Raw genomic sequence first — 26072 nt, forward strand, 5'->3', positions numbered from 1 at the left:
CGAGGTCTTGTCGGTGACAAAGTGACACTGACAATTGTCACCAAGTTTTCGGGAAAACTATGATGTTGTTCATATCGACGGCAAGCGCATGGGTCATGATGGTGCAGCATTTCCGACTTTCCGTTTATTTCAGTTTCCCCCGTCGACACAAGCTTTCCTTTCACCCTCTGGCACGCTCTTGTATGCCCCCACAATTTTTTGATCCAGCTTCTCCCATTGACCAAGCCGCGCGATGCTTTTGACGTCCAAATCAATGACCGTTACCGTGCCTTCTGGGATGCGGACCACAACTGAACAATCTTTGAACGTCGCGGAAAGTAGATGAGCGAGATGGTGGTATCGAGTTTGGTCGGGGAACGCCGATGGTGAGAGCGTGTAAGCGGAAATGAACGCGTCCCATTCGTCTAGAGTCGGCTCTGGGCCAGGGGAAGAGACGTCAGATATGGAGGCTAGCCCTTCGATGTCCAGAGCGTCCAATGTGCGTTGGAGACGGGACAATATGCGCAGGACAGGAGATTCAAGCAAGAGCGCGAGGAGAGAAGACACCACTCTATCCTTTTCTTGCAGAATGGTAGGTTTCTGACAACGGTCAGTAGACACACGAAGAAGAAACACCGATTTACCTCGGCTGGCTCGCTCTTGTGTCCATCCACAAACAATCTGAGGTTGTTAACTGCACCCTCGCTCGAAATCCAAGCTTCCCACAAGACTTCGAGTGCATGTCTGACTCTTGTCTCCTCCCCAGAGTACAGATCAAGCGGGCAATACTCTGTCGCAACAACTTCGCCTTCCAAAGTCCGCAGATGGGAGTGCATGCAGAAGCGACATGTTCTCGTCTTCAACGCACGACTTTCGTCAGAAAGATGGATAGGAGATGGCAAGAAGCCCCATTTCGGCTAGTAATACTCCTGAGCAACGTCAGTGACCTGAGGAAGCTAAATGCACCTTGATTTCAACTGCGATGCCCAGCCCACTAATTAAATCGGTGGCCAGCACTGCGCGTGGATTATGGACGTCGATATGGTCTTTCAGTCGTCTCTTTGGAGGCCGCGATGCCTCTGTTTGGGCCGAAAGTGTTTCCAACCATCCTGTTGCGTCCGAGTCTAAAGTTAGGAGTTCCAGTTTAGGAAGGTGCTCTTGTGGAAGGAGCCTTGTGATGCATCTTTCGTGGAAAATAATGTTGAAATCGTTATTGTCGATGGCGGGGCTGATTGAGCCCACAGGACACTTGCGCAATCGAAGGACCTTGCGGTCAAAAAGCTGGCTGGGGGGACCATGATAAGAGAAAACGATAGTTGCGCCGCCTTCCGAAACGTAAGCCCAGTCGGTGGGATCGCTATCGAGGAGAGACATAAGTAGAACTGCCAAGGAAGTTTTTCACGATCACGTGTTCTCTATTAATAAGATCTACTAGGTACCTTAAGTTACAGTGTACAATCACGTAGCTCCCCAAATATTCTATCAGTCGCTCTCTTCCCAAATCACCCGCGACCCACCCCTGGCAGCCAGAAGCCGCAGTTTCCTCCTTTCACGCCAAGCAGCCAGAGCGCTGAGCAGAATTGCTACAAAACACGCGCCGGTTGTGAGCGCGAGTGTAGCTACATAACAGCCTCGTCCCTCCAAGCATTGTCTGGCCCCACCAGCTACCGCTGCAACGGCTCTCGTCGTTGTTGTCTCCCCAGGCTCATGCGCGTCCAGATTACGACCGAAGGCAATGGAAAACAGATTCCCACCTGCTAGCGGCGACAAAGAGAGATACCCCCAGTTTTCCGAGAAGTGGGCTATGATCTCAGGTTAGAAAGTCTCCTTCCCTTAGAAGATGGCACAAACATAATCCGAAGAACTCGATGCAAACAGTCGGAAACAAGCCAAAAATCGTCCCATACGATAGACCAACCAGGACGCTGGCTTTCCACAAATCCTCGACTCTGGTTATTTGAACTGCAAGCAGTTGCGAGAAGAAAAACAAGGTCGAGACAATGAGCAGGGAATATGACCGCGGGAGACCGAAACGGTTTTTTATGCTGTCGGAAATCAGGCCAATGAGGATTCGACCAGCGAAATTCATGATGGAAATGGTAGAAACTTGGGCTGCTTGCCACTTGGATGCCTCAACCTCGTCGTATTCTGCGTTGTCTTTCGCATAGAGAGCCTGGGACATGGAACCGACATTGTTGATATCTAGACGGCGCTCAGTATGGTCGGAAGAGATGCAGAAGCCACTCACACATCAAACCAGTTCCACTCACTAAATAAATATTGAGTAAGCAGAAAGAGAAAGGGTGGCTGTACGCACACAATGATAACGTCAGGAAGAGTAACCAAAAGTCAGGATCAACCCAAAGGGCGCGACCATAGATATTAGGTCCTTCAATGATATCGGCCTTTGCCCTACTACGACTTCGGGAGTGGGAGTGAGTGCGAGGCGACGAGACGGACAGGCTACGTGGCGGGCTTAGTTCAATCCCTCTTGCGTTGGGAACATACTCGTCGCCGTTGCTCGCTGCGTGGCTTTCTTCGAGTAAGGGGGTGTGACTCTCGTCTGGATGGTGGAAGATAGTTGCCTCTGCTTCAGCAGTTCCTGCGGTCACGACAATGTGGTCCATATCGGCAGCGGAAAGTGGAATAGCGCGAACGAAGAAAAAACCGATGACTGTGGTGAAAGCCGTACCACAAGAGAGAAGGAGCAGAAAGGATGATGTATCACCAGGGAAGAGAAAGTGGGCGATGGTCGAGAAAAAGAACGCGGAGAGCCCGAATCCAGACAGCACAATACCAGTAGTGGTTGCGCGCTAGAAACCACATTAATGATGTCGTCGTGATATCGACTACAGGAAGAAGCTGACCGCTTTGTCTGGAAATGTTTTTGCTGTCGCGTTAACGCCCCCGGTGAACGCCGCATTCCCTCCCGCGCCAGTCATGAAACTGCAAAGTATAAGAAGGCCCAGACTGACAGTCGATATCGTCGAGCCATCCGGAACTCCCGTATTGTAGAAATGACGGATTCCGGTATAGCCTCCAAAAAAGGAAGAAGAACGCGACGAAGATTGGTATACGTGGCCCTCGGGAGTCGACAATTTTGCCCCAGAATGGTCCACTACTGTACACGCCAACTGAATGACCGAATAAGAAAGAGCGCCAAGGGCGAGTTAAGTGACGCACTGTTGGCGGCGAGGCCAATAACATTGAGCTGGGTATGATTGATATTTAGGCGAGCAGCCAGTTGAGGGGAATACGCTGCATGCCCGCTCATTCATTTGATAAGATTCGAGAGAAGACTGGAAGCGCTACCAGAGAAGACCTGTGAGAGTTAGGCGGTCAGACGGAGGTTAAAGAAAGTGATAACGCAGCGCACATAGTTGGTGCCAGCTCCTACTGCGACAAACAGTGACGCAAATAGTGTGGTGAGTCTAGGGACACTGAGGAGTCCAGGGATGGTTGAGGGTGGTGTCATAAGGAGAGAGCAGACCCGCGTTGGAGCATGCGGGAGAAAAGAATGTAAAGTTGCACAGCAATCAACACGTGACCACGTCCGAATTACCACCATCTGCCGAACAAGATGCTTTTTTCGCTTCCAGCTCTCGATTAAGTACTACTCAGTAGACGAACGACTTGTGCCAATGCCTCTGACGGAAACAAATAAACAGTTTGACCGCGGCTTTTCTAGTTTCGTGATGTGACTTCACGTCTTCCACAACTGCCATCCTCCAAGGGTATGCCCCAATCTCCATCGCTGCCAGTACTTCAGGCAAAGAACCTTTTGAGATGCCTTCATCCGTTGACTTTACTCATCAAGCCACAATAGGTTTTCCCTGTTTCGACCCTTCCCAATGAAATCGTGTCAGAAATCTTCATCCACTATCTCCCAATTTATCCTACTTGCCCACCTCTCCTCGGCGACGAGTCTCCGACAAAACTGACTCAAATATGCAGCCTTTGGCGACAAATTGCTCTGTCAACGCCAGAACTATGGCGAGCTATATCTTTTTTCACGCGTGATGACTTGCCCAACTTACTGCAAGTCTCCTTGGTGGCACTTTGGCTCCAGAGGTCTTGCACTCTCCCCGTTTCTATTCGTATGGGATCCTGCGGCGCACATAGTGAATCGTCCTATTGGCGGCCTCTCCGCAACCGCGGGCTAGAATGTCTTCTGGCCCACTCTTTGCGCTGGGAGTATATCATGATGGACGTTCCTGATGATCCTACCAGCGAGTTCGGATACAGTCGTATCGAGGGAGAGCTACCGAATTTGCTTGAGCTCGACCTTCGATTTGGGTCTGGTGTCTCTTATGCAAACGCTATTGTTGGCCCTATCGAGGCCTCACGTCTGAGGACACTTTACCTGGATTGCTGCGAAACCGAGCCGCGAAGGGTCGGCTTCTCATGGCGTCAGCTTACCACACTATTCCTCGATTACATTGGGATAAATGCGGCCGCTCAGGTGCTCCTTGAAACTACCAGTCTAGTGCACTGTTGCCTGAAGTTTGATCGCAGAGATAGTTGGGTTGGCCAAAACATATACCTTCCTGCGCTGGCGAGTTTGGTTGTGGGTAATCACAGCAGCAAGAAGCAATGCATCATTGACCTACTTGCCATGTTCCGAATGCCGGAACTTCAACGATTTGGGATCTCACAAGCCCTTTTCTACTCCTTGGTCGACGACTCTGATATAACTCACACTCCTCAGACTCTTGTCGCAGTGTTCGGGTGCAAACTGCAAGAATTGTGTGTTATTTCTTCGAACGAGAGACAGGACGAATACGCAAGCCGCAGTAGCATTCCAGGTACTACAATTTATTTTGCTGAGAGTTGCGATGGTGACGGGTGGGGACGTTGGGATGTCTTGCAAATTTAGTGCTGCGAATGTGTCTGACAGAAACAAGTGGATCGAGCGAGATTTTTCTTGATTGAAAATGCCCTGTTTAGTTTAAAGTGTTGCCTTGCTTGTGGTTATGGTAAAATGAGAGCCCAACCACTAATAATGGCTTGGAATAAGTTTAAATTGTATCAACTGAAGAGTCAATTTCTATGAAGTTTTTTATTGTAAACAAATGCCACAAGCTACTTGTCAATAAACAACATGCCAGTTAATACTACCAATGGTTCTCTATATATTAACTAGTTCCTTTACAAAATTCTGGTATGGTTGGTGTTCCCGACACAATTTATGTGGTTATTGGTTTATGATTCCGAGGCAAAAAGAAAAAAGAAAAGCCAAAAAAAAAGCAAAAGAACATCTGCCGTCCACTGATCTTAAGACCGCTTTAGGTGACGTGGATCCACTTGTGTTCATTGGAAATGTCGGTGCACGAGCGAGGCTCGAACCGTGACCCATGGGAAAGACTCACGTTTGTGACATTCGGTTTGACCATGTAACCGTTGTAGTCAACGACTCTCACGCCGTCTAATCCTAATCATGATGCGTTCCGGATTCGGCACTTCAGTCTTCCTGACTTGTCCGCACACTACCATGAGCTCGATCTCAGACTGCATCCAATCCAGCGATATCTACCGCGTTACACAGCTCTGGCGAGCGCGCCAACTCGAGTCAACTGCCCCAATCCACTTTTCAGGCCGCGAAGCCACTTTCGTCAATCGGGCAGGGAACGACATTGCCATACTCTCGTCCGATGAATTGCTTGCAGAATATGGGTCCGGCCGGCGGCATATCAAGCTCGCTCTTGTCTCAGCACTCGCCTTGAGGTGTCCCCAATACCACTGGTCAATGCTTTCTGTCCACTTGAAGGTGCGTTCCTTACCCTTCCTTACCTCGCCCAACGCTACTACTGGCTAACCAATACTATTAATACTCAAGTCCATCGTTCAATCCCTTGTTCACGATGACTTCATTGCTTCACTCGCCCGACGGGTGAACATCCACGAAATCACTAGGCGTGAAGACATTCCTCCCACTCAACTCTTTTGCTTTCTCGTAGCGGCCGTTTGGAGGCTACAGTCCTACAATAGACTTGCCGCACAATCTTTCGTCAACGTCCTTTTTGCTAGCCTCCTCGAAGAACTTGAGAATATATTCCTCGGTGGAATCACAACCTGGTGTGTTTTGACATCCGACTGCGAGTCGAGCCTATCAATTCAACTAACTATTCTCCGACAGCCAAGTACCCTCCGTTGGCGACACTCAGAAAGAGGTGCAATTTATGCTTGACCGCATGGTGCTGGCTTCCCAAGGCTGGGTAGGGACTTGAACTTCAGATGAATGTCTGAGATTGACACACCTTCAGACCCGTACGCGACTGCGTGAACTGCCGTGAGTTCAAGTTTACATTCGTTGTCTTGTCCCAATTCACAGTTGATTGTAGTGACTTTCAACGCGGTATGTTAAGCGCCCCGGGGAATCTACACAGTTCGATGTGCTTATTTCCCTTCAGCTAGCAACGCATCCGGTCCGCGCAACCCAAAGAGACCCACAAGTAAGCAAAATGCCAAAGTATTGAAGACCAAGCGGAGTTCGTTACCCCACGGCATACGCCAGACTACTCATACCTTCCAGTTTGTATGTGTGCTTCAATTTCCCGACATAACATGCCTAGTGCCGCACCATCCAAACCCCTACCGTCATCAGGTACCTTCAAGCTCGTCGATATAGCCCATGACTCATACTCAGACCAGTGAATCAACAAGGCCAAATCCACAAGATCATCGATGAGTTTTTTGCCCCTCCGCTAAACTGTCCTATGCACCAAGGCCACGCCTGGCTTCAACCTGTTTCTCTTATTGTTCATGGGCAGCAACCTATCAACCTTTCAGACAAGACACACTGGGATCTCCTCCAGACTCTAGGTCGACAAGTTTTCGAAACGATTGTCTCTGCAATGGTATTCGACAGGCATTTTCCTAGAGCAGTTGGGACACTCGATCCTGAGGTCAGTTCAAGTTCCCCCTCTGCGTCCCAATAGATCGTGTTCCTTATTGTCTTGTTGCGTTCAGACGGTTATCTTGGCCTTGACCTCGGACATCACTTTCTTCCGTCTACTGGACAAGGCCGGAGTCTGTCCGGCAACAGTCAAGGTTGCAGCATCAACGGCCGCCAAAGCCTTCAAGATCTACGTGGGTGCTCTGTTCTGGACGGACTCGACACCATTTTCTGGCATCCATGAATGGCTGGGGCGACTGTTTACCCCTCTTATTGAAGAAATCAAGGCCCAGTTCACTGTCAAGGGTGTCGAAAGCAGAGGGAGATTTGTGCCCCGTGGGTCTGGAAAGGCACGATGGTGACAATGGTCGGCAAGGGCTATACTTTCTACATTTTTCGTTTTGTCTCGTTAGATTTGGGTCCTAGTAATTTTCAAATATGGTCATTCCTTGCGATAAGTAGTGTGACACTTTCAAGTTCTAACTTGCCTCCGACCATCGTCATCATCTCTTTAAGCGCACAGCTACTCTAGCAATTGTAGAGTTCGGCATCCAAATGGAACCCGTTATGACTCCGCACGTCTATTCCTCCCTCATTATTGTGGCATTCAGTGCTGAGCGTTGGCTACAGGGACGTTGGCTACAGGGACGATGACAAGTTCTCAACGCGACATCCTCACTCTGCTTTCTTCCGAATTGAGCTCACGCATCATTTGTTTCCTCCCCTTACCTGCGATTGCTGGCGCTGCTCTCGTCTCGAAATCATGGTTCACGTTGATATACGACAATCCGCTCATTTGGACCTCACTTCTTCAGTCTCACGACATGTTCTGGGGTTCAGAGGCCGCCTTCCTGCGTGCTCATAAAAAACTCCCATTTCCACATATGTCCCTCTTCAAATCCCGCTACTTGACCAAAGTTCGATGGACAACCACGCAAAACCCAGCCCACTGTTGCTTCTTCGCTCATAGAAGTAGTGTCGTCACCTCCCTCATTCTTTCCAGAGGCCGTATCATTTCCGCCTCCGACGACCACTCAATTCAAGTGCATGATCTCCTTTTGGGCCAGAAGACTCATACATTACAAGGCCACGAAGGCGGCGTATGGGCACTTGCTGCAACCGGTGATATGCTTGTTTCGGGCTCGACCGACCGCACTGTGAGAATTTGGGACTTGATTTCTGGACTCTGCACCCATGTTTTTGGTGGTCACATAAGTACGGTGCGCTGTCTGTCGATTGTTCACCCTGAATGGATCGAGATGGACAATGGCAGACGGGAGAAGTGGCCGAAAAGGGCGTTAATTGTGACGGGGTCGAGGGACCATACGTTAAGGGTGTGGACGCTTCCTAGACCCGACGACGCGCCGTATTCTTGTTTTGACGAGGGTGATCCAGAGGTTTGCTACTTGATCTGTTGAAAAGCGGGGAACTGAATTATTATTCTAGGATGCAGACGATAACCCATATCATCGCCATCATCTACAAGGACATGACCACGCCGTTCGTGCACTTGCAGCCCGCGGCAGAACGCTTGTTTCCGGCTCCTACGACTCAACTGTCCGTGTATGGGACCTCGTTAGTGGCGAATGTCGTTGGGTGCTTGCTGGTCACACTCAGAAAGGTTTTTGCCTTCGTTTTATGCCGACTTGCCTAACCTTTTTCTTCTTCTAGTTTACAGTGTCGTTCTTGACCCAAAGCGAGACCAAGCCTGCTCCGGCTCTATGGATGGGACTGTTCGTATTTGGGACTTGAAGACAGGGCATTGTGTTCATACTTTGACGGGTCATACCTCACTTGTCGGTCTTCTCCAACTCTCGCCGCAAACACTGGTCAGCGCTTCTGCCGACGCGACTCTTTGTGTGTGGAATCCTACAACCGGCGCCTTGCGTCACAAACTTTCTGCACAAACTGGCGCTATTACATGCCTCCAGCATGACGAATTCAAGGTCGTCAGCGGCAGTGATGGAACTCTCAAGATGTGGAATATCCGCGACGGAAGCGTGACGCGCGACTTGCTGACTGGGGTGACTGGTGTCTGGGAAGTAGTATTTGAGGGCCGATGGTGTGTTGCAGCGAGCAATCAGACGAGAGGGGGGACTGTCCAGACCGTGTTAGATGTCTGGGACTTTGCGGCTGAGGGTGAAGACTGGGTAGCAGAGCCGTCTGGGGGCGTTTATGATGAGGGAAGCGACAGCGGTGAGGGTGGAGAGGACGAACCTCAACCAAAAGAGGAAGCGAATTTGTAGTGATTGTCATTGGGATATGTATAATCCTTTTGGTTTTTGTTTCGTTGGTGTGATGTTATGGCGGCTTTGGGGTGTTTTTTTTCTCAGGTTGCAGATAGGGACAACAAGCTTGACTAGTGACTTCCAAGTACTTGCTTTTACGCCTACTCAACCTCAGATCCACAACTATTCATGCACTTCCTGGAACTTCCTGCCGAGGTTATATCGGAAATCTTCTTCCGGCCTACCCGCATTCCCCGCCGACTCTTTGGAGCAGGTTCTTAATATATGTTGGCTGGGGTGGTGGGATGCATACATAATTTGCCGAGAAGGAGAGGATTTCTACTGGAGTGAATCTTGTGACACGTGGACCGCCCGAGTCGGACGACGAGCAAGAATACGAGTAGCGCTCAGCGCTGGCCAAGCCAAACCAGCCCCCAAAAAACACCTTATTTATTCCCTTATGCATTATGATCCATGCCCATATTCTATGGCCCGACGACATCAGCGCAACCGGACTGAACAGCTGCGTACAGCCCATCCGTCACCTCCCCTTCTTCGCCATTTGCTACACCAGAACCCGCTCTGATCCCAAACCCGGCACACACCACCACCGAGCGGCCAGACGGAACCGGCGTCCCGGCCACCGCGTCTTAGTAGTTAGTGTACTTGTTGCGGTATATAAATGCAGAAAAAAAAAAAAAAAAAAAAAAAAAATCTTGTGACACGTGACCAACATTAGAATCGCACCCTCCTCATCCTCGTCTCGCCAAACACACACCGATTCGACAAAGTGCCGAGGGACCACAACTACAGAGTATGTACCTAGTTTAGTGTCGACCTTTTAGGTCGTATCGTTACCGCACAAATGACAAGCTAAACACGTTTCTTGTTCACCGCAGACCTCTTTCGCTCCTTCTTTCTTCACCAGCAAATAGTGCTGCTCTCCAATCATGTCCGACACCAAAGGCATTCGTCGGCGCGTTGCTAAGCAGCCCGAACCCGTCCCAGCCGTCGAAAATGTACCATTGGATGATAGCGGCAAGACCGAGAAGCCAATAGGCGGCCAGGTCTACGAGAAACCCAGTGAATTTGACTTGGTGCGCCAAATGTCTCATTACTTCTTATTCCACTCTTACTCTTGAGAAAAGGGCGACATTCTTATACAACATCGCGCCCACGTCACTGGCCTCATCTACACCGCTCTTTCGCTTTGGACGCGATTTCATCGTATTGGACACTCAAACAAGGTTGTATGGGACGAAGCACATTTCGGCAAATTTGGCTCGCATTACCTGAAGCGCGAGTTCTACTTCGACGTGCATCCACCACTGGGCAAGATGATTGTTGGGTTTGTTGGCCTGCTGGCGGGATATGATGGGAGTTACGAGTTCAAGAGCGGGGAGGAGTACCCGGAGAATGTCCCTTTTGTCGCAATGCGCATGATGCTTGCGCTGTTTGGAGTGGGAATGGTGCCATTGGCGTGGTACACCGGAATAGAGTTGGGTCTCTCGGAGTGGGCCTGCCATTTATTTGCGCTCATGGTGCTTCTTGGTGCGTATATCTTGTTACGGATTCTTCTCACTCTTGACCATCGCCATAGACCTTGGCTGGCTATGCATTTCTCGCTTTATACTTCTCGACTCAATGCTCTTGTTCTTCACGGTCCTCACGGTTTTCTGCCTGACCAAATTCAACAACCAGCAGTCCAGGCAAGTAACCATATTAGATAGAGCCAGAATCGCTGACCGATCTGAAGACCGTTCTCCTTCGGCTGGTGGACTTGGTTGTCAATGACGGGAATTTCAATCGGCTGCGCAACCAGCGTCAAAATGATTGGCCTTTTCGTAACTTCTCTCGTCGGTCTCTACACCATAGAGGACCTTTGGAATAAGTTTGGAGACGTGCAGATGCCTGTTGTAGGTTCAAGTTGTTCTTGGTGGTATATGTTTCTCAGTCATTACAGCGAACACAAATCAAGCACTGGGTTGCTCGCGTTTATTGTCTCATCGTCATTCCCATCATCGTCTTCATGGCTTCATTTAAGCTTCACTTCTTGGTCTTGAACGAGTCTGGCCCCGGAGATTCTCAGATGAGCTCTCTGTTCCAAGCGAATCTGCAAGGTAGCGAGCTTGCAACATATCCAATAGGTAATGCATAATGACAAATTCTGTATCGCTCTGACGGGTTTTCAGAGGTCGCATTTGGCTCACGTATAACACTGAAAGCAATGGGATTTGGTGGTGGACTGCTCCATTCCCATGCCCATGTCTACCCTGAGGGTTCCGGCCAACAGCAGATAACTTGCTATCACCACAAAGATAACAACAACGAATTCACCATCCTGCCCCGCTGGGACGAGCCGCCTATTGACGAATCCCAACCAATCCGCTACCTCACTCATGGAGACATCATCCGTCTTAACCATGATATGACGACCCGGAACCTTCACTCTCACTCAGTCCCTGCACCGATAACGAAGTTGCACCATGAGGTCTCGTGCTACGGCAACTCGACAATTGGAGACATGCATGACTACTGGGTCGTCGAGGTCTTGGATGACTACATTCTCGGTGGACAAGCCAAAGTGCCAAGGGTACGAACGCTAACAACGCGTCTACGCTTCAGACATGAGGTTTTGGGATGCTATTTGTTTGCGGACAACACGAATCTGCCTCAATGGGGGTGGAAGCAGATTGAGGTCAGTTGCATGCCAGACAGCGACGCGAAAGATATCCGCACGCATTGGAATGTCGAGGGACACTGGAATCAACGATGTGGGTTTTGTTTCATTTCAAACTTACCTATCAATTGACAATGTGCAGTGCCGCCTGGGGACAAATCCAACTTCAAGACATCTTTTCTGCGAGACTTTGTTGCTCTCAATGTAGCAATGATGAACTCGAATAACGCACTCATTCCGGATCCAGACAAGCAAGACATTTTGGCGAGCAAGCCCCTTGACTGGCCATTCCTCCATCTTGGTCTGCGGATGTGTGGCTGGGGAGACGATGATGTCAAATACTATTTGCTCGGCAACCCGATAGTTTGGTGGGGCGGGGGCATCAGCTTGATAGCCTCGTTCGTCACTCTGGTCGCGTATTTGATGAGGATGCAGAGACAGTATTTTGTCATGGGCGATGGTGAGTGCACTTGAAGCAGTGCTTCCAATTGATGACGTCTTTGGCAGTCGAATGGAATCATTTCTTGTATGTAAGCAAGATTGCTGGCTTTGGATGGGCCTTGCATTACAGTCAGTCATTCATTTCAGCGGGCTCTTTGACGCTTACCTTGGGTTAACAGTCCCCTTTATGGTGATGGGACGAGTAACCTATGTCCACCATTATGTTTGCCGACTCTTTCTTGTGTCCTCACTGGTACTGATGTGACCTCAGTTGCCAACACTCTACTTTGCTGTCCTGATGTTTGTACACATGCTGGACCACTTCATATTCTCCTCGCCTCGGTTCAACGCCACTGCTCGTGCCATTACGTTCGGGATCGTTGCGAGCGCTGTCATAGCCACATTCTGGTGGTTCAAGGGCATAGCATTTGGTATCGATGGCCCAATACGGGAACATTGGGGCCTGTCGTGGCGGAACGTAGGTGCCTGAATGCATGCTATCAACTTGGCGGCTAATTTTCAACACCAGACGTGGAATATTTATAATCAATGAAGAAAAAAAAAACGCTACTGGCGCTGGCTGCGTTGTCTATGGTGACTCGGACTTGTCTATACGTATTTGTGTATTATCCTATTCTTTATAATGTGGATTGGCTATTGAGTGCTAGGAAGTTTTTTTTTTTTTTTTTTTTTTTTTGAGGAATCACGTGATCTTCCCGACTTGGTATTTTGGCTGCTGGGTGGCTCACCACTCGAGCTTACGACGAGCTGCTTAACATCAAACACGCGGGACCAGGATTACGATCTCGACAAGCTCAAAGCAGTTCAAAATTCCCTTCACACCCACTTGCAATTTGCTCCATTCCATTCCGTCACCGTTTCACTAGACGAATCCATATCCGCAATAAGGCCCAGTAAAGCGATATAATCCCGCCTAAACCCGAAAAGCCCAAAACTAGTCCCGTGTAAAAATCGGCTTCTATTAGCTTTCATTGTCCCTCCTCCTTCCACGACTCTGAATCGTCTTGGTCTTCGATGATGATGACTTGTCCATCGGCAGTTACTATCCCCTTGAAGTCATCCGGCTCACAATCCGACGCTGCTGTGATGCACAAACTGTGGATGCGACAGTCGCAGCGAGTTGTGAATACCTCCAGGTAGGCTACAGGATCGATGGACAGGAATGATCTTGGGACCTGCAGTTGTTTGACAGCAGGGACGTGAAAATAGGCCAGAAATTGGGTCACGGGAGTGTTGGCCTCCGGATCGTAGAAGCTGTCGCTGCGCAATATCAGCGTCTCCAAGAATGGGAGCCGCACAACAACTGGCATTGGGGGGTCTTCGTCACACAGGCCCAAGCTACACCGAACGAGGTTGGTGGCCCGCGTTAAGAGGGGCAAGCACTGGCCCAGTGACTTGTGCTGTAGCGTGAGCGACGTTAGCTGTGACCACGGCAGCGAGTCGACAGTGCATTCGACATCCCAGAAGCGCACGCTCCGGAGGCGGGGGACGTCGTTGAGTTCGATTTCGTGGACCACGGATTCAACCAGGTAGACGTCCCACAGACTTTCCTCCCAGACCATGATCCGCATTTCCTTCAGCAACGGGGCCGGGCCACGGACAAGGGAGATTCCGTGATTGTCCACCTTGAGGTGGATGTATTCCCCATCTGGCGCGGTGGGGAACGATCGCAGTCAGCAGGTCAGAGACAACCGCTCTGTCCATCAAATCGGGGTCAAAGTCAAATCTAATCGATAGCGGTGTGGCGCCAGACCTCGCGAGCCATGTGTGCACGCGTTTGATAAGCACCGACTCGGAATCGGTGCCATCGTTCACTTGGAACGCGCGCCAAAGCAGAGGTGTCGACGACCCGATTTTTCGGAAGAGACGACAGACCGAAAGGAGGCGGGTAGGAGACTCGAGTCCGGTGAGTGGGGGACAAAGAGGGTAGACCGGTAGAGAATGGACCAAGATTTCAGATATGACTTCATGAGGAAGGGTCAAAATGGATCTGTTGCTGATTCTTCTCATCGAAGTTCTGGGAATCGTGGGTCAAAGTTCCCATTTGTGGGGGGGGGAGAAACTCACCCTCCGATTAGGGAGTAGCGAACCCGATGGTTGAGGATAAGCTTGAAATCAGGGCCCTTGATCGCATACTACTGGCGCTCGCGATCACATGCAGTGATAGGCGGCGTAGTCGTGATAATTAGAATGTCGAAGTTTTGGGACAGTGGAACTGTGAGAGGTATTCGTGGAGGCGTAGAATTTTCATCTGGTTGAAACAGCAGCCGTACAAGATGACAGGAAAGACAATATTAAGCACATGTTGATCCTTTTCCCTCTTTCATCATTCAGTCCAGTTGGTTGTGGTGAAGGAAGAGAAAGACCTAAGTTATCGGGCAAATCGGTAGCTTTAGCTAGCTCGGGCATGACACCGCACTTGGAATGAGTCGCCTGAGGGAAATAAAGCTACAAGCTCAAGTTTTGGAGAGCAATAAGCCGAGATCAACGGAAGCTCGAGCATTGCTTGTTGGAGGGTCTAGTTCCTGCATAAGCGCCATTTGGGTGGCTAAGAGGTATTTTGGAGGATGAGTGGTTTTGCGACATCGACTTCACAATGGACAAGTGTTGGAGCGGTGACCGTTGTGACAGTCTAGCGGCACGTGATGCCGCGAGGTGCTCCTCCCATCTCTGCCGATGAATTTGCGCGTTTTCTCAAGAAGTGCACTCCCTTACACGGATGGACACGCAGCATATGTACTTTTAAGCTTCCCCAGTTATTCCCATTCTAAATCTTCTTATAGCTGTAGCTAATTCTGGCGGGCCCGATTCCACTGCCTTGCTCTTTTTGTTAAAGCGGCATATTGACGGTGTACGCGCCAACTCTCCGCACTCGCTTCCGGCGCAGCTTTACTCACTCACCGTCGACCATGCTCTCCAACCCGAGTCCGCGAAAATGGCAAAATTGGCAGAGGAACGCGCCACCAGTATGGGCATTCCGCATGTCACTTCAAGAGTACCCTGGGGCCAAGATCCATTTCCTGAACATCCGGGGGAGGGAGACGCATTCGAGGAGACCGGCAGAGTCGTCCGTTACCGGCTTTTGTTGGACCGCATGAAGGAACTTGATTCGTACATCCTCGCGCTTGGCCACCACGGAGACGACCAGGTGGAAACTTCTCTAATGCGTCTTGCAAAAGGCACGACAGAGATCGGCGCTGGAGGAATGCGAAAGGTCCGACGTTGGGGCATGGGAATGCACAACAACGATTTGAACTTTGCTGGGATGGATGGAATGCGACGTTGGATGATTCGTCCCTTACTGGATTTAGGAAAGGTGTGTGCACTGGAGTCAATTTATTTTTCACTCATTTTCGTTTTTAGGAAAGAATTCTTGCGACATGCTATGCTAATAACCTCGAGTTTGCGACGGACACAACCAACTTCCAGCCCGAACTAACACTGCGAAACGCCATTCGAACACTGGTCTCACAAAACTCATTCGAACCAGAGGTGCGCTTTCTTGATGAATACTTAACCACACGCTGACGTTTCGAAAGTCGTTAGGGCCAAACATTCCTCTTCATATCCTCGATGGTCTCCAACAAATCAAGACGAATATATCCACCCTCCAGTCAGTGGAAATGGATCCTTCGGGCGGGTTAGATCATCTGCGCAGCGCAGTCTCCGTATTGTCCAACCAGTTGGAAGACATTGATAGTCTTGGTAAACTTGTCTCCGTGGTTGTGTCTAGAAAACTGACCACAGTGTAGTTGACAGTGGTCTCAATCGATGTCATCTTCCTTCGCCAGCAGGCACATATCTCGTCTCTTCTCGTGGGCTTGCGACTGTCAACGACCCCCTTGTCCAACACGCTTTGGTTCTCCGAATCATGCGTTACGTCTCGTTTTTCGCCTGGGGAACTATCCGCGCGGATGCTAATAGGCGGCGAGTTAGCATAGAGCGCATCATCAGATCTCTATGGACACCCGACCCATTCCAAAGCGGTGTCAAGCCTTTTGTTGCTGGTGGTGGGGTAGTTTGGACCCCCGTTTTGGTCACCAAATCGCGCCTTAAATTCCCCGTCAATAATGTCGCGCCAGTCCGCAAATCAGGCGATCTCGTTGGATGGTTAGCGTCCAGACAGGTTCCGTTTATCGAAGCACGCCTCCAAGCGCTTGGTATGCCGAATGTGCTCAAACGAGATATCACCGAGCAATTGCGCGCCTATCTGGCCATCCGACATGAAAAACCGGGCCAGATATTCGATTTCCTCTGGGACAATCGGTTCCTGCTCCATATCAACGTGGACGGCATTTCCGAAAAGATAGCTCGAGCGGTGTTGGAGGAGGGAAACCAAATATGGGTTTATCCCCATTCGCGATGGTTCTGGCCCAAGGTCGTTCAGTTTGACGCAACAGGGAGCGAGGCCAGCGAAACAGTCCTACACTCAACGTTGACTGTCCCCAAAAGGGGTATTGTACCGCTTGACAGGGACGTCATGCTCAAGTGGCCGCAGGCCTACACGCGGGACTTAGAGGAAATTACCGCGCCTTGGATAGAAACGGAGTATATCAGATCACTCTCAGCATTATAACTACAGCCTTGCACTGATTTTCCTTGCGATAAATGCCTCGATTATCTCGACCCAAACCTCCACGTCGAAGTATTCGTACCAACTATGGCCAAACGCCATAGTGGGCACCATTCCGCGATTGGGCCCTATTTCGACTGACTCTGCCCACGGAATCTTGCTTTTGATGTCTTGGGCGCTGTAGGGCGGGACAATGCGGTCCAGTTCACCATTGATGACCATGAATTTTATCGAGCGTGGCAGTTTTGCGTGCAGGTCTGTGAAGTCAAAACGGTTCATCTGAGACAGTAAATGACCGTCAATCGCGAGTGTTTTTTTCTCACCGCGCGCAGCTGCTTCCCTGGAAAACTCAGCACTAGGTCGTTTCAAATAGTTCTACGCACAGATAACATTGCTAGGCCTTTTCGAAGTCCTATGGATCAGCATTTGGTCGATTCTTGAAGCATTACCCGGGTCTGAAAGCCACACGGGGTCAAATGAGAGGTCCAGCATATGCCGTGCAATGTCCATCTTTTCCTGTTCCGAGAGCACTTTGGTGGGGGGAGGAGGTACTGGCAAGCCATATCGGGAATCGCGGAGCGGAGAGGGCAGTGAACCAGTGAGAAAGACGTGGGTTACCGCGAAAGGCAGCGGGGTCGGTCGCTCAGGGTGGTATGGAAGCAGGAGAAGTTGTTGGACGACGACGCCTGTGTTGGGGTTTAGAATCTTCAAAGAGTGCACGGGAATTCATGCAGACCGCCCATCGAGAAGCCACAGATGGAGAGCTCCTTCCATCCTAGGTGTTCAAGCAGTAGAAGCAAGTCGCGGGCCAGAAGCTCGATGGTGTGTTTTTCGTCGCGGTCGGCAAGCTCGGAATCGCCAATCCCCCTGGCAGCAGGTCAAAACAGAGAGGAACTGGTTGAAGACATGCCTGTGGTCATAAACAAGAACTTGACATTGCATAAGTGCACAGAAAGTGATAGCAAATAATGAGGATTGCCTGGCCGAACGCGTCCCAGCGCAGTAGACAGCCGATTCCAGTCTATTCTCCGAGAACTGACTCCACCCACCAAAACGATGGGCGACGCATGGTTAAGCTTCTCAGCGCCGAGAATGTCGTATGCCAGCTTGGCTCCGTCAGGCAGTAACAGTCGCTGAGTGGGCATTGCTGTCGTCGTTTGGTGAGGGTCCGGGATCAAGTTAGCCGACTGTCCAACACGGTCACGTGATCACGGATGACTGACTAAAGTCACGTACTTAACAGTGAACGGGGCCTGCCCTCAAACTAAGTATACTGAAGCGTAGCTGAAGTGTCCAGATTAGATGGTTTGAAACTGTGTCTACACCTATATATTAACATTGTTTCAAAAACTCCGTCACTACATCGTCCCAAACCTTAACCGGAAAGTAGAGCGTAAAGTTGTGGCCGAACTGGAGTGACGGGAGCATTCCGGGCTCGGTCCCCACTTGCACGAATTTCGCCCCACGGATACTGCGCAAAGTTTCCTACGAGTTCTGTCAATGTGCAGCACACAGAAACATGCGATCCTAAAGTACCTGACTGCATTCGAAGGGAATTATCTGGTCGGCTTCGCCATGAAGGACCAGCACGGGAAGTTGTTTTGGGATCTTGGCTAACAAGTCCTTGAAATCAAATAGTTGGAGCTAGACAGTTTTTCGTGAAACGGATACGAAGAAGCAGATGGATCAGGATACCGCCTTCCGCTGCCTGCCTACAGTTGTGCGTCAACGAGCTATATGATGGGAGAGCATTTCCCTCACTTATGGTGTGCAAGGAACGTGGCCTGTGAGTGTTGTTGGCGGTTTTATCATTCGTTGAGGCGCAATGCCTTACCTGCCAGAGATGACTCCTTGGATCATCGGTCCCAGATACTGCTTTCCGTATGCTTTAATCCACGCCGGGTCGACTGTGGCTTCAATCGTCTTTCGGATGTTTTCGTACCGTTCCGTGTCGGTAGGCGGCTTTGATGGTGGCTCTGGGACAGTTTGCAGGCTGCGGTAAAGTGAAATGAGACCCGGAAAGACGGTTACTAAATAGTATATTACCCATGTCGTGGATCGCTCAACACTTCGGACCGTGTACTCGCCAGAATGACGTGCGTTGGCCGGAAGACTAACGACAGAGGGTTCTGTGGCAAGTAAGGGAGCACCAGCATTTGTTGAACCACGACCCCTAACGCATACTATTCATCAACAGATTTATCTGGTACTTTGAAACCCACCGCCCATAGAAAAGCCCAGGAACGCAGCCTCCGACCAGCCGAGATGGCCTATGAGGTAAGCCAAGTCGCGTGCAAGAGTTTCGATAGTGAATTCGTCTCCGCCTGGATGTAGTCCGAGAGGGTGCTTCGAATCGCCCATTCCTCTGTGGTCGTAGATCAAGACTGGGCACTGAATTTAAATAACCTCATTGACAGGCGGGAAAAGAGACATACATACCAGGTCGCGATTGGGCAAACACAGGACTAAGCCGCACCCAGTCGGCTCGAGTAGACGCCATGCCGCAGACCAGCACAAGAGGCACCATATTCGTAGCCGTCAATTCGCCACCAAGAACCTCGTACGCCAATGTAGCGCCATCAGGTAGATTGCACGTCGAATATTGTGAGGTAGCCATACCCGGGACTAAGGAAACGCTAAACTGCAAGATGTTTGAGTTGTCTTAAATACCCTCGCCGGCTCTGTCCTTGACTGCCAGAGGAACGGGTACAATGCTCGCAGTTGTTTGGATTGTTGGACGGTTGCGGGTGCAAAAACGGGTCCAATAGCCCTAAGATGTCCCTGAATCTGCCATAAAGTCGCTTGGGGTATGGGCAAGGTGTGTGTCGGAGGGCCAGAAATTCCGAAACGCGCGTCGGACCGTGGAATGACGGGTTGAAGTGGTGCAGTGACGCGTCACTCATCACGCATCACAGGCTGGAAGTTGATGATCTGATACTCCTAAATAGTAAGACTCCTTCAACACAATCATCGTCGCAATGCAACATTCTCCCTCACAAGTCTCGAGTCCCTCCTCATCCACTCAGTCCAGCGTTACTCCACCAAAAATTTGCCGCTATTCCTTTCATCTTGATCTTTCCCCGAATGCTAAAGCTCCTGTCTTTCTCGAGCACACATATACTCTTTTGGCGTCAGCACTTCAGCATCTGTCTAACGACCCAGTCGGTTTCCGCTGCTATGACATGGTGTACAATTTTGTCTCCCCAAGTTTGACACGACACCAAGCACCCCTCCCATTTACCCCTGAGGTGGCATTCCAGTCCTATCTTGCCCAGGACACACAGCGGGTGTGCATATCCAACGAGATGGAGAGACCGGAAACTGGAGTAGTCATTTGGGGCGAAGTCAATGCCAATGAAACCAACATTACACCGACGCTCAATGGGGCGGTCGTCGAGAGTTACGAGGACACAGTGTGTCATATGTAGACAAGGCTTGACTCACTCCTTGTGCTGATCCTCTCTTAGTTTCGTTCGGGAAATCCCTCTCCTCAGACCCTCCATCGCCGGGCAATAATCGGCATCGTCCTGAGTGTGACGCTGTACCACGAGCTTGCCCATTCATGGCTCCAGCACATTCTTGTCAAGTTCATGAGCACGGATAAGATCAAGTTGTGGAAGAACCCTGGCATGGGCCACTCATTCGGCAAGGAAGTTGGAGTTCAACTGGAGGCAATGCTCTTCCACGGGTCATTTGCAGTTGGGTTTCACGAGAAGGAGGACAAGACAAAAATCGACCGTTTTGACCAAATCGACAAAATGTGGTTCAAGCCTGCATGTGAGTAAGAATACTTCTCAGCGTTGAGGTAGCTCATGGGAATATTAAGTCATGAAGGATATCTATTGCGCACCTGGTTGCACATCTTCTCCTGTTGTTCTGAACTTGTTTGCTGACCAAATACAGCTCTCGACAGCATCCAGCGGCTTTATGATGTTTTAGTTGGAATCGACATATCGAAGGATTTGACGAGCGCTATCAACCAGTTTATCCGCAGTGTGCCACAAACCGGTATACCTGCCAACAGCATGGAAGGCATTGTCTTCCGACTCATACCACCAATCGCTGAATCGAAGATGGTGCTGGTACCATTGACCTGCGGGACTCACATGAGGGACTAGCATTGAACAGCAGCATAGAAACTAGAGTAAGCGTGTAGTCCCGCATTACAAGTAGATATATTTCTGTTAGTCGTCATCGCCAAACTTGATGCTATGGCTCTGCATCTAAAACAAAGTCAGCCACCAAAACCGCGCAGACTCGTAGTCATGCACCGTTATCTCGCCACCACGGTAGCTCCCTCGCTTCTTCTTATTCTTCTCCTTACGGAAACCTGCCCCACGAGTGACAATCAAATCTTCGTGGGCGCGCTTGCCGTAGTCGTTTGACGGACCGGCCTGATAAAGCTCAGAAGTAGTGGCGGTAGGGCGACAAGACCGACCTTGTTTTGATATCGATTATCCATCATATACTCCGTTCTGACCTTGTCGGGATTGATGCGCTGGAAAGGTGTGTTGTTTTTTCGCTGCTGTTTGCCATTGCTACCCCGTTTGTTGGCATTGGCAGAGTTCCCGACCTCCTCCGCAACAGCCACAGCAGTAGCCACAGCATCTCCGGCCTCTGTTGTCCGGCGTTTCTTCGTCACCTGCACATTTTCTTTCGTGACAGCTGGCACCGATACGGGCAACAGTTTTTTGGCCTTGGTGGGCGGGACAACAAAAGGATCCGATTCCTCCGCTTCAGAGGAATCGGAAGATGACACACTCGGCTTCTTGGCCTTGACTTTAGGACTGGAAGATGCGGTCGAGAGCGTTCGACTTGAGGCGCGTTCGCTTGTCTTTTTGCGTTGGGGAATATCGGTATCGCTCGATTCGTCGTCTAGCGAGGTCAGCGGGATAAGCTCCATTGAATTATGCCACAAACCAGATTCTGAGCCGGAATCTTCGGACGAGGAACTCGATGTCGAAGTAGCTGACAGGATTGTTAACCCATTTTCCACTGACTATGATGCATTGCCCCATACCAGTCTTAGCCTTCGGCGCAGCCTTTACTGAGGCTTTTGGTTTCGCGTTTGAATCTGAATCCGAATCCGAGGAGTCAGAGCTGGACGACGAGCTCGAAGATGCTGCAATAGAATTCATAAGTTGTCAACCGTCACGGGTGAAGATAATACATGGTGTTGGTTTCGCTGTCGAAGGGCTAGCATCTTCATCGGAATCGGAAGAGTCAGAAGACGAATCAGAGCTAGACGAAGAGCTTTTGGAAGCTTTCTTGGTCGTCTGTTTCTTCGTGACAGGGTGGGAAGCTAATCGGGCGTCAGAGGCATAATTCAAGACAGTGTTACAGACGCACAATCCGATGATGAGTCGGAGCTGGACGAGGAAGAGCTTTTTGCAGCGGTTTTATTCGACTTTGCTGCTTTTTTGGACTTGGTGACCGGGGCAGATGAATCTGAGGACTCTGAAGAAGCTGGACCCTGTGAGAAGCTGACATTTAGTTGACACAGGTGACGCACAGTCAGAGTCCGACTCTGAACTTGAATCCGAAGACGAGCTAATTACCGCCGCATCGTCAATGAGTCTGGAAACAACAAATCGAAACACACTTTGGGAGCGCATCCTTCATCGTCTTCCACTCGCGTATTATCTCGTCAAGTTGAGGCCCATCGACATCGATATTGTCTTTGAGCACAACAACCTCCTTCGCGGCCTTTTTCAGTGCGGCAGCAGCCTTGGGGTGTGAATGTTTCGTTAGAAATGCATGAATTAAGGTATAAGTCGCTGTTTTCAGGCGGAATGAGCCGCACGCAGAGCCAAGCGGTGGGCAGGACGTACTGGCTAGGTTTCCAGCCTCCATCGAAAATTTGGCAGGGTCGGGAAAAGGTTCCGGTTGTCACGGTCACGCACTCTGTGACCCACGGGCTTTAGTTCCGTCATGAAGCGAAAGGTGAGCTCTTGGTTACTCGTCTGGCCTCTGCATGGCTTCACAACGCGCTAGGTTTTGCTTATGGGCGCCTCTGGGAGCGGCAAGACGTCGATGCGGTCTCTTATCTTGTATGTTCAGCTTACTCCGCAAATCTGGCCGGAAAAGCATTCTGATGACCCCATTTTCGCAGCGCCAACAACCCTGCTTCGTTGACCTCCCGCCTGGGCGCGACTATCGACGTCGAACAGAATCACGTTAGATTTCTCGGTGACCTCATACTCAATCTCTGGGACTGTGGCGGGCAAGACGCGTTTATGGATTCGTACCTCACCACCCAGCGCTCCACAATATTTCAGCAAGTCGGGGTACTTATCTACGTCTTCGATGTCGAGTCGCAAGAGATGCACAAAGACCTTGAATACTACCGGGACTGTCTGGAGGGGCTGCGGCAGTATAGCCCGAATGCTGCCGTGTTTCTGCTGGTCCACAAGATGGATTTGGTCCGCGACAAGGGGGTCACCTTTGACCGCAAGAAGCAGGAGCTGAAGGAGCAGAGCGATAAAGGATACCCCCGACCAACGGCCATAACGGTCTTTGGAACGAGTATCTATGATGAAAGTCTCTATCGCGTGCGTTTTCTGTGATCCATTACCCCCAAATACTTATCAGACCTTGCAGGCATGGTCAAGCATTGTCCACACATTAATACCCAATGCGGCAGTCCTCTCGAAACACCTCACAATGTTTGCAGCGGCCTGCTCAGCCACCGAAGTCATCCTCTTTGAACGAACAACATTTCTTGTCATCGCGACAAGCACTGCGCGCCCCAACGCCACCGACTCGCAATCGGATCTAGACCCGACACGTTACGAGCGCACTTCGGAGCTAATCAAGGCATTTAAGCATTCATGCTCCCGTGTTCGCGAGGAATTCCATTCACTTGAAATGGAGCTGCCTGAGTTCACGGCAGTCTTGGACGAAATGACGAAGAACACATACGTCTTGATTGTGGTACACGACCCAACAATAGGTTAGCACTATTCCCACCCTTTCCGTTTGTCTTATTCGTTTCGCAGAAACCGCTGCACTCAAGTTCAACGTTCGCATGGCCAAGAAGAAGTTTGAGGAGCTGCAGGGACTGACGTAGACCGTCTTCTCCCCGTTTCTCGAATTTGGGGTCGTTTTTTTTTTGTTTTCCCCCGAAGATCCGGATACCAGTACGATCCTATAATACTCGCAGTTATCTGTATCTAATAGCTTCCTGTTGTTATCACTAACGTTATTGACTGTACACTACATTCTTACACGACGAATTAGAACTCGATGTCTTTATGTCCGTGTTAGGGTGGAACAACATCGCTACATAGGCCTCGGTTGACCACTTGATTGCTCGTAATAGCCCAGATAACGAGTGGAGACTAAAGGTATGGTCTGGATAGGTCGTGTCCTGGGAGTCACTGTTGCAGTGGCATGGGTAATCGGTTGGTGAGAAGGGTGGAACAGATCGGAGGTCTGGTTATGGTAGTTTACACCCGCCATTGCGCTCTCGTTTCCAGGTTGTCTCGGTTGGGGAACGAAGTTGTGCGCGACGCCCATACCGCGCTGGTCGTAAAACGCGTGAATATGGGACTGCTGGGCGTGATACAGCGGGTCACTGCCCCACCCTGAGTCAGGAGAGACGTCAGGTCTCTGCGCTAATCCGTAGCTGCTGGCCCCATAATGCGATAAGAGACGTTGTGCACTCTCATTTTGACCGACATAGAAGCCGTCAGCGTGGTTCGGCTGTTGGTGGCCCAACGCCGAAGTTGACGACGATGCTATAGGTTGTTGATTCTGAGTGTTGCTGGGTTCGGGCTGGACTCTTCTGCGCTTGCCACGCCTCCCTTCGGTAGAGGCCCAAGCGTCGGATAATTCTCGCAAGTACGCATTCCGACCTTCTGTTTTACTGCGGGCGATGTCCACTGGCGTTGGCACAGGCAAGCCTCGAGTGACGGCCTTCTGGCTGCATATTGGCTTGTCGACGTGTTTATCACGCGAACGGCGGTCTTGGAATCTGGGAAATCATTAAAGTCGCATTATACCTTTGAAACGGTGCGTACTGGCTGAGACAGAGGCTACAGTAGAATTTCTTGTCGAGCGACGTGCTTCGTGCCCTTCGACCGGAACGAGGAGCGGATGCTGAGCCTTCTAGCGGTTGGAATTGAGCTTCGTGAAGGGGCGCCGGCTGATGGAGTGTGGAAGTGAGGGCGAAATCCGGGTATGGCCATGTCGCAGGTAAATCGTGGGACATCTTGGTTGCTGGATCAGTGCGGAAACCTCTGAGTATAAGGCCCTGCGCAAGAGCATCGGGTTTTTATAGAGGCCATTGTCTCGGAGGCTGGACTGGTTGGACGGTCTGAGCCCGGCAGGTCAAAAATTTAGGAATGGATGCTTTGATTCAAGTTGAAGAATTGCTCGTGGAGATGACTTGAGACGTGAAAATGGGTCCAAGTTTTTAACGAGTGTGGTTACCTGGTGGATGGGCAGGCAAATAATGATACCGAGGTCTCCGGGTAGCAGCCTAACCATTCGGGCAGCAAGGAACTCTTACTAAAAATTCCTCGAAGTCTGTTGAGGAGCGTTTGGGGCTGGATGGCCCAGGCGTTGGGTGGAGCCGGAATAAAGCGCGAACATGTTGAGATCCGTTCGCCATGACCACCGACAAAAGTAAAGGGCAGGAGCAGTTGTCATTGCGGGTGCACCGTCTGTTGACGGTTCTTGGTTTTAGTTGTGCGAGGCCCGGGTGACTCTTGGACGCCCTTTGACCCATCCAACATTGGCAACGCTCAATGCAGTTCAGTGTTAGTTCCCGACAGCGTCGGGGTCTACTTCGAACATGGCTGCGGTCAAAGCTGTTTGCGTGGAGTCACGTGCAACTTTGGATCTATTTCCCGATAGCCTCGTCGAAAACATGGTTTCACCCCGACTTTTCGGTCCAACCAGCTTGCTGCGCTATTCATTGCCTTTCGCCGCCCTCAATACGTGGCATCCTCCACGTCGCTTGCCGGCCCCTTTCGCCATCGGCTGGTGCTATTTCCCTGAAAGCAATATGGCCGCCCTTCACTGCGCACTCGATGTTTGAGTCGTCCGAGTCGCTATTTGCGTAGCACCGTGTTCATTGGGCGGTATATAACGACTCCGATGGGTCGTAGCGAGACCATGGCCAGCCACTGGAACAAGAATCAAGCCTGCTTCAATTGCAAGTGCGTTTTTTTTATGATTAACCTACTTTCGTGGCGGCTAAACTTGTATAGAAAACGCAAAATTGTACACCGTTCAAACCCTACGCCCATT

At 50.5% G+C, this 26072-nt stretch overlaps 9 protein-coding genes across 9 annotated transcripts; 4 read left to right on the plus strand and 5 right to left on the minus strand.

Moving 5' to 3' along the window:
* Nucleotides 1-129: 129 nt before the first annotated feature.
* MIND_01097200 (NmrA domain-containing protein) lies at nt 130-3454 on the minus strand (the record flags this gene model as incomplete). Its single annotated transcript, XM_037367541.1, has 14 exons — nt 130-579; nt 624-896; nt 946-1361; nt 1497-1598; nt 1641-1781; nt 1831-2181; nt 2228-2248; nt 2297-2442; nt 2488-2792; nt 2847-2905; nt 2955-3113; nt 3163-3237; nt 3292-3301; nt 3356-3454. The coding sequence occupies 14 exons, from the start codon at nt 3452-3454 to the stop codon at nt 130-132; spliced, it is 2607 nt and encodes an 868-aa protein (XP_037216935.1).
* Nucleotides 3455-5470: 2016 nt separating this feature from the next.
* On the plus strand, nt 5471-9120 carry MIND_01097300 (WD40 repeat-like protein; the record flags this gene model as incomplete). Its single annotated transcript, XM_037367542.1, has 12 exons — nt 5471-5746; nt 5816-6054; nt 6116-6194; nt 6243-6268; nt 6321-6334; nt 6390-6514; nt 6552-6583; nt 6626-6884; nt 6949-7210; nt 7505-8271; nt 8321-8495; nt 8546-9120. 12 exons carry the CDS (start codon nt 5471-5473, stop codon nt 9118-9120), a joined length of 2829 nt encoding a protein of 942 aa, XP_037216936.1.
* A 932-nt stretch (nt 9121-10052) lies between these two features.
* Nucleotides 10053-12776, plus strand: MIND_01097400 (Glycosyltransferase family 39 protein; the record flags this gene model as incomplete). The annotated part of the gene is made up of 11 exons (XM_037367543.1): nt 10053-10199; nt 10251-10653; nt 10703-10811; nt 10859-11018; nt 11066-11249; nt 11295-11876; nt 11925-12242; nt 12290-12352; nt 12403-12446; nt 12495-12701; nt 12753-12776. 11 exons carry the CDS (start codon nt 10053-10055, stop codon nt 12774-12776), a joined length of 2241 nt encoding a protein of 746 aa, XP_037216937.1.
* A 436-nt stretch (nt 12777-13212) lies between these two features.
* MIND_01097500 (Zn(2)-C6 fungal-type domain-containing protein) lies at nt 13213-14254 on the minus strand (the record flags this gene model as incomplete). Its single annotated transcript, XM_037367544.1, has 2 exons — nt 13213-13869; nt 13910-14254. 2 exons carry the CDS (start codon nt 14252-14254, stop codon nt 13213-13215), a joined length of 1002 nt encoding a protein of 333 aa, XP_037216938.1.
* A 635-nt stretch (nt 14255-14889) lies between these two features.
* On the plus strand, nt 14890-16820 carry MIND_01097600 (ATP-bind-3 domain-containing protein; the record flags this gene model as incomplete). Its single annotated transcript, XM_037367545.1, has 5 exons — nt 14890-14980; nt 15028-15560; nt 15608-15736; nt 15784-15949; nt 15997-16820. 5 exons carry the CDS (start codon nt 14890-14892, stop codon nt 16818-16820), a joined length of 1743 nt encoding a protein of 580 aa, XP_037216939.1.
* MIND_01097700 (Hydrolase-4 domain-containing protein) lies at nt 16821-19434 on the minus strand (the record flags this gene model as incomplete). The annotated part of the gene is made up of 13 exons (XM_037367546.1): nt 16821-17096; nt 17141-17157; nt 17201-17503; nt 17554-17684; nt 17724-18004; nt 18192-18302; nt 18354-18461; nt 18513-18529; nt 18579-18601; nt 18652-18810; nt 18864-18990; nt 19040-19201; nt 19257-19434. The coding sequence occupies 13 exons, from the start codon at nt 19432-19434 to the stop codon at nt 16821-16823; spliced, it is 1893 nt and encodes a 630-aa protein (XP_037216940.1).
* Nucleotides 19435-21001: 1567 nt separating this feature from the next.
* Nucleotides 21002-22670, minus strand: MIND_01097800 (SRP40-C domain-containing protein; the record flags this gene model as incomplete). Its single annotated transcript, XM_037367547.1, has 9 exons — nt 21002-21040; nt 21089-21211; nt 21256-21692; nt 21738-21785; nt 21838-21939; nt 21988-22119; nt 22167-22283; nt 22330-22367; nt 22420-22670. The coding sequence occupies 9 exons, from the start codon at nt 22668-22670 to the stop codon at nt 21002-21004; spliced, it is 1287 nt and encodes a 428-aa protein (XP_037216941.1).
* A 60-nt stretch (nt 22671-22730) lies between these two features.
* Nucleotides 22731-23886, plus strand: MIND_01097900 (Ras-related GTP binding A; the record flags this gene model as incomplete). Its single annotated transcript, XM_037367548.1, has 5 exons — nt 22731-22760; nt 22812-22867; nt 22930-23368; nt 23418-23769; nt 23816-23886. Exons 1-5 carry the CDS (start codon nt 22749-22751, stop codon nt 23884-23886), a joined length of 930 nt encoding a protein of 309 aa, XP_037216942.1. The 5' UTR covers nt 22731-22748.
* Nucleotides 23887-24098: 212 nt separating this feature from the next.
* MIND_01098000 (uncharacterized protein) lies at nt 24099-25029 on the minus strand (the record flags this gene model as incomplete). The annotated part of the gene is made up of 2 exons (XM_037367549.1): nt 24099-24792; nt 24839-25029. The coding sequence occupies 2 exons, from the start codon at nt 25027-25029 to the stop codon at nt 24099-24101; spliced, it is 885 nt and encodes a 294-aa protein (XP_037216943.1).
* Between the last annotated feature and the right edge of the window lie 1043 nt (nt 25030-26072).

Source organism: Mycena indigotica (genome assembly GCF_014461135.1).
Source record: "Mycena indigotica strain 171206Taipei chromosome Unknown Mind.scaff0009, whole genome shotgun sequence".
NCBI classification, from domain to species: Eukaryota; Fungi; Basidiomycota; class Agaricomycetes; order Agaricales; family Mycenaceae; genus Mycena; species Mycena indigotica.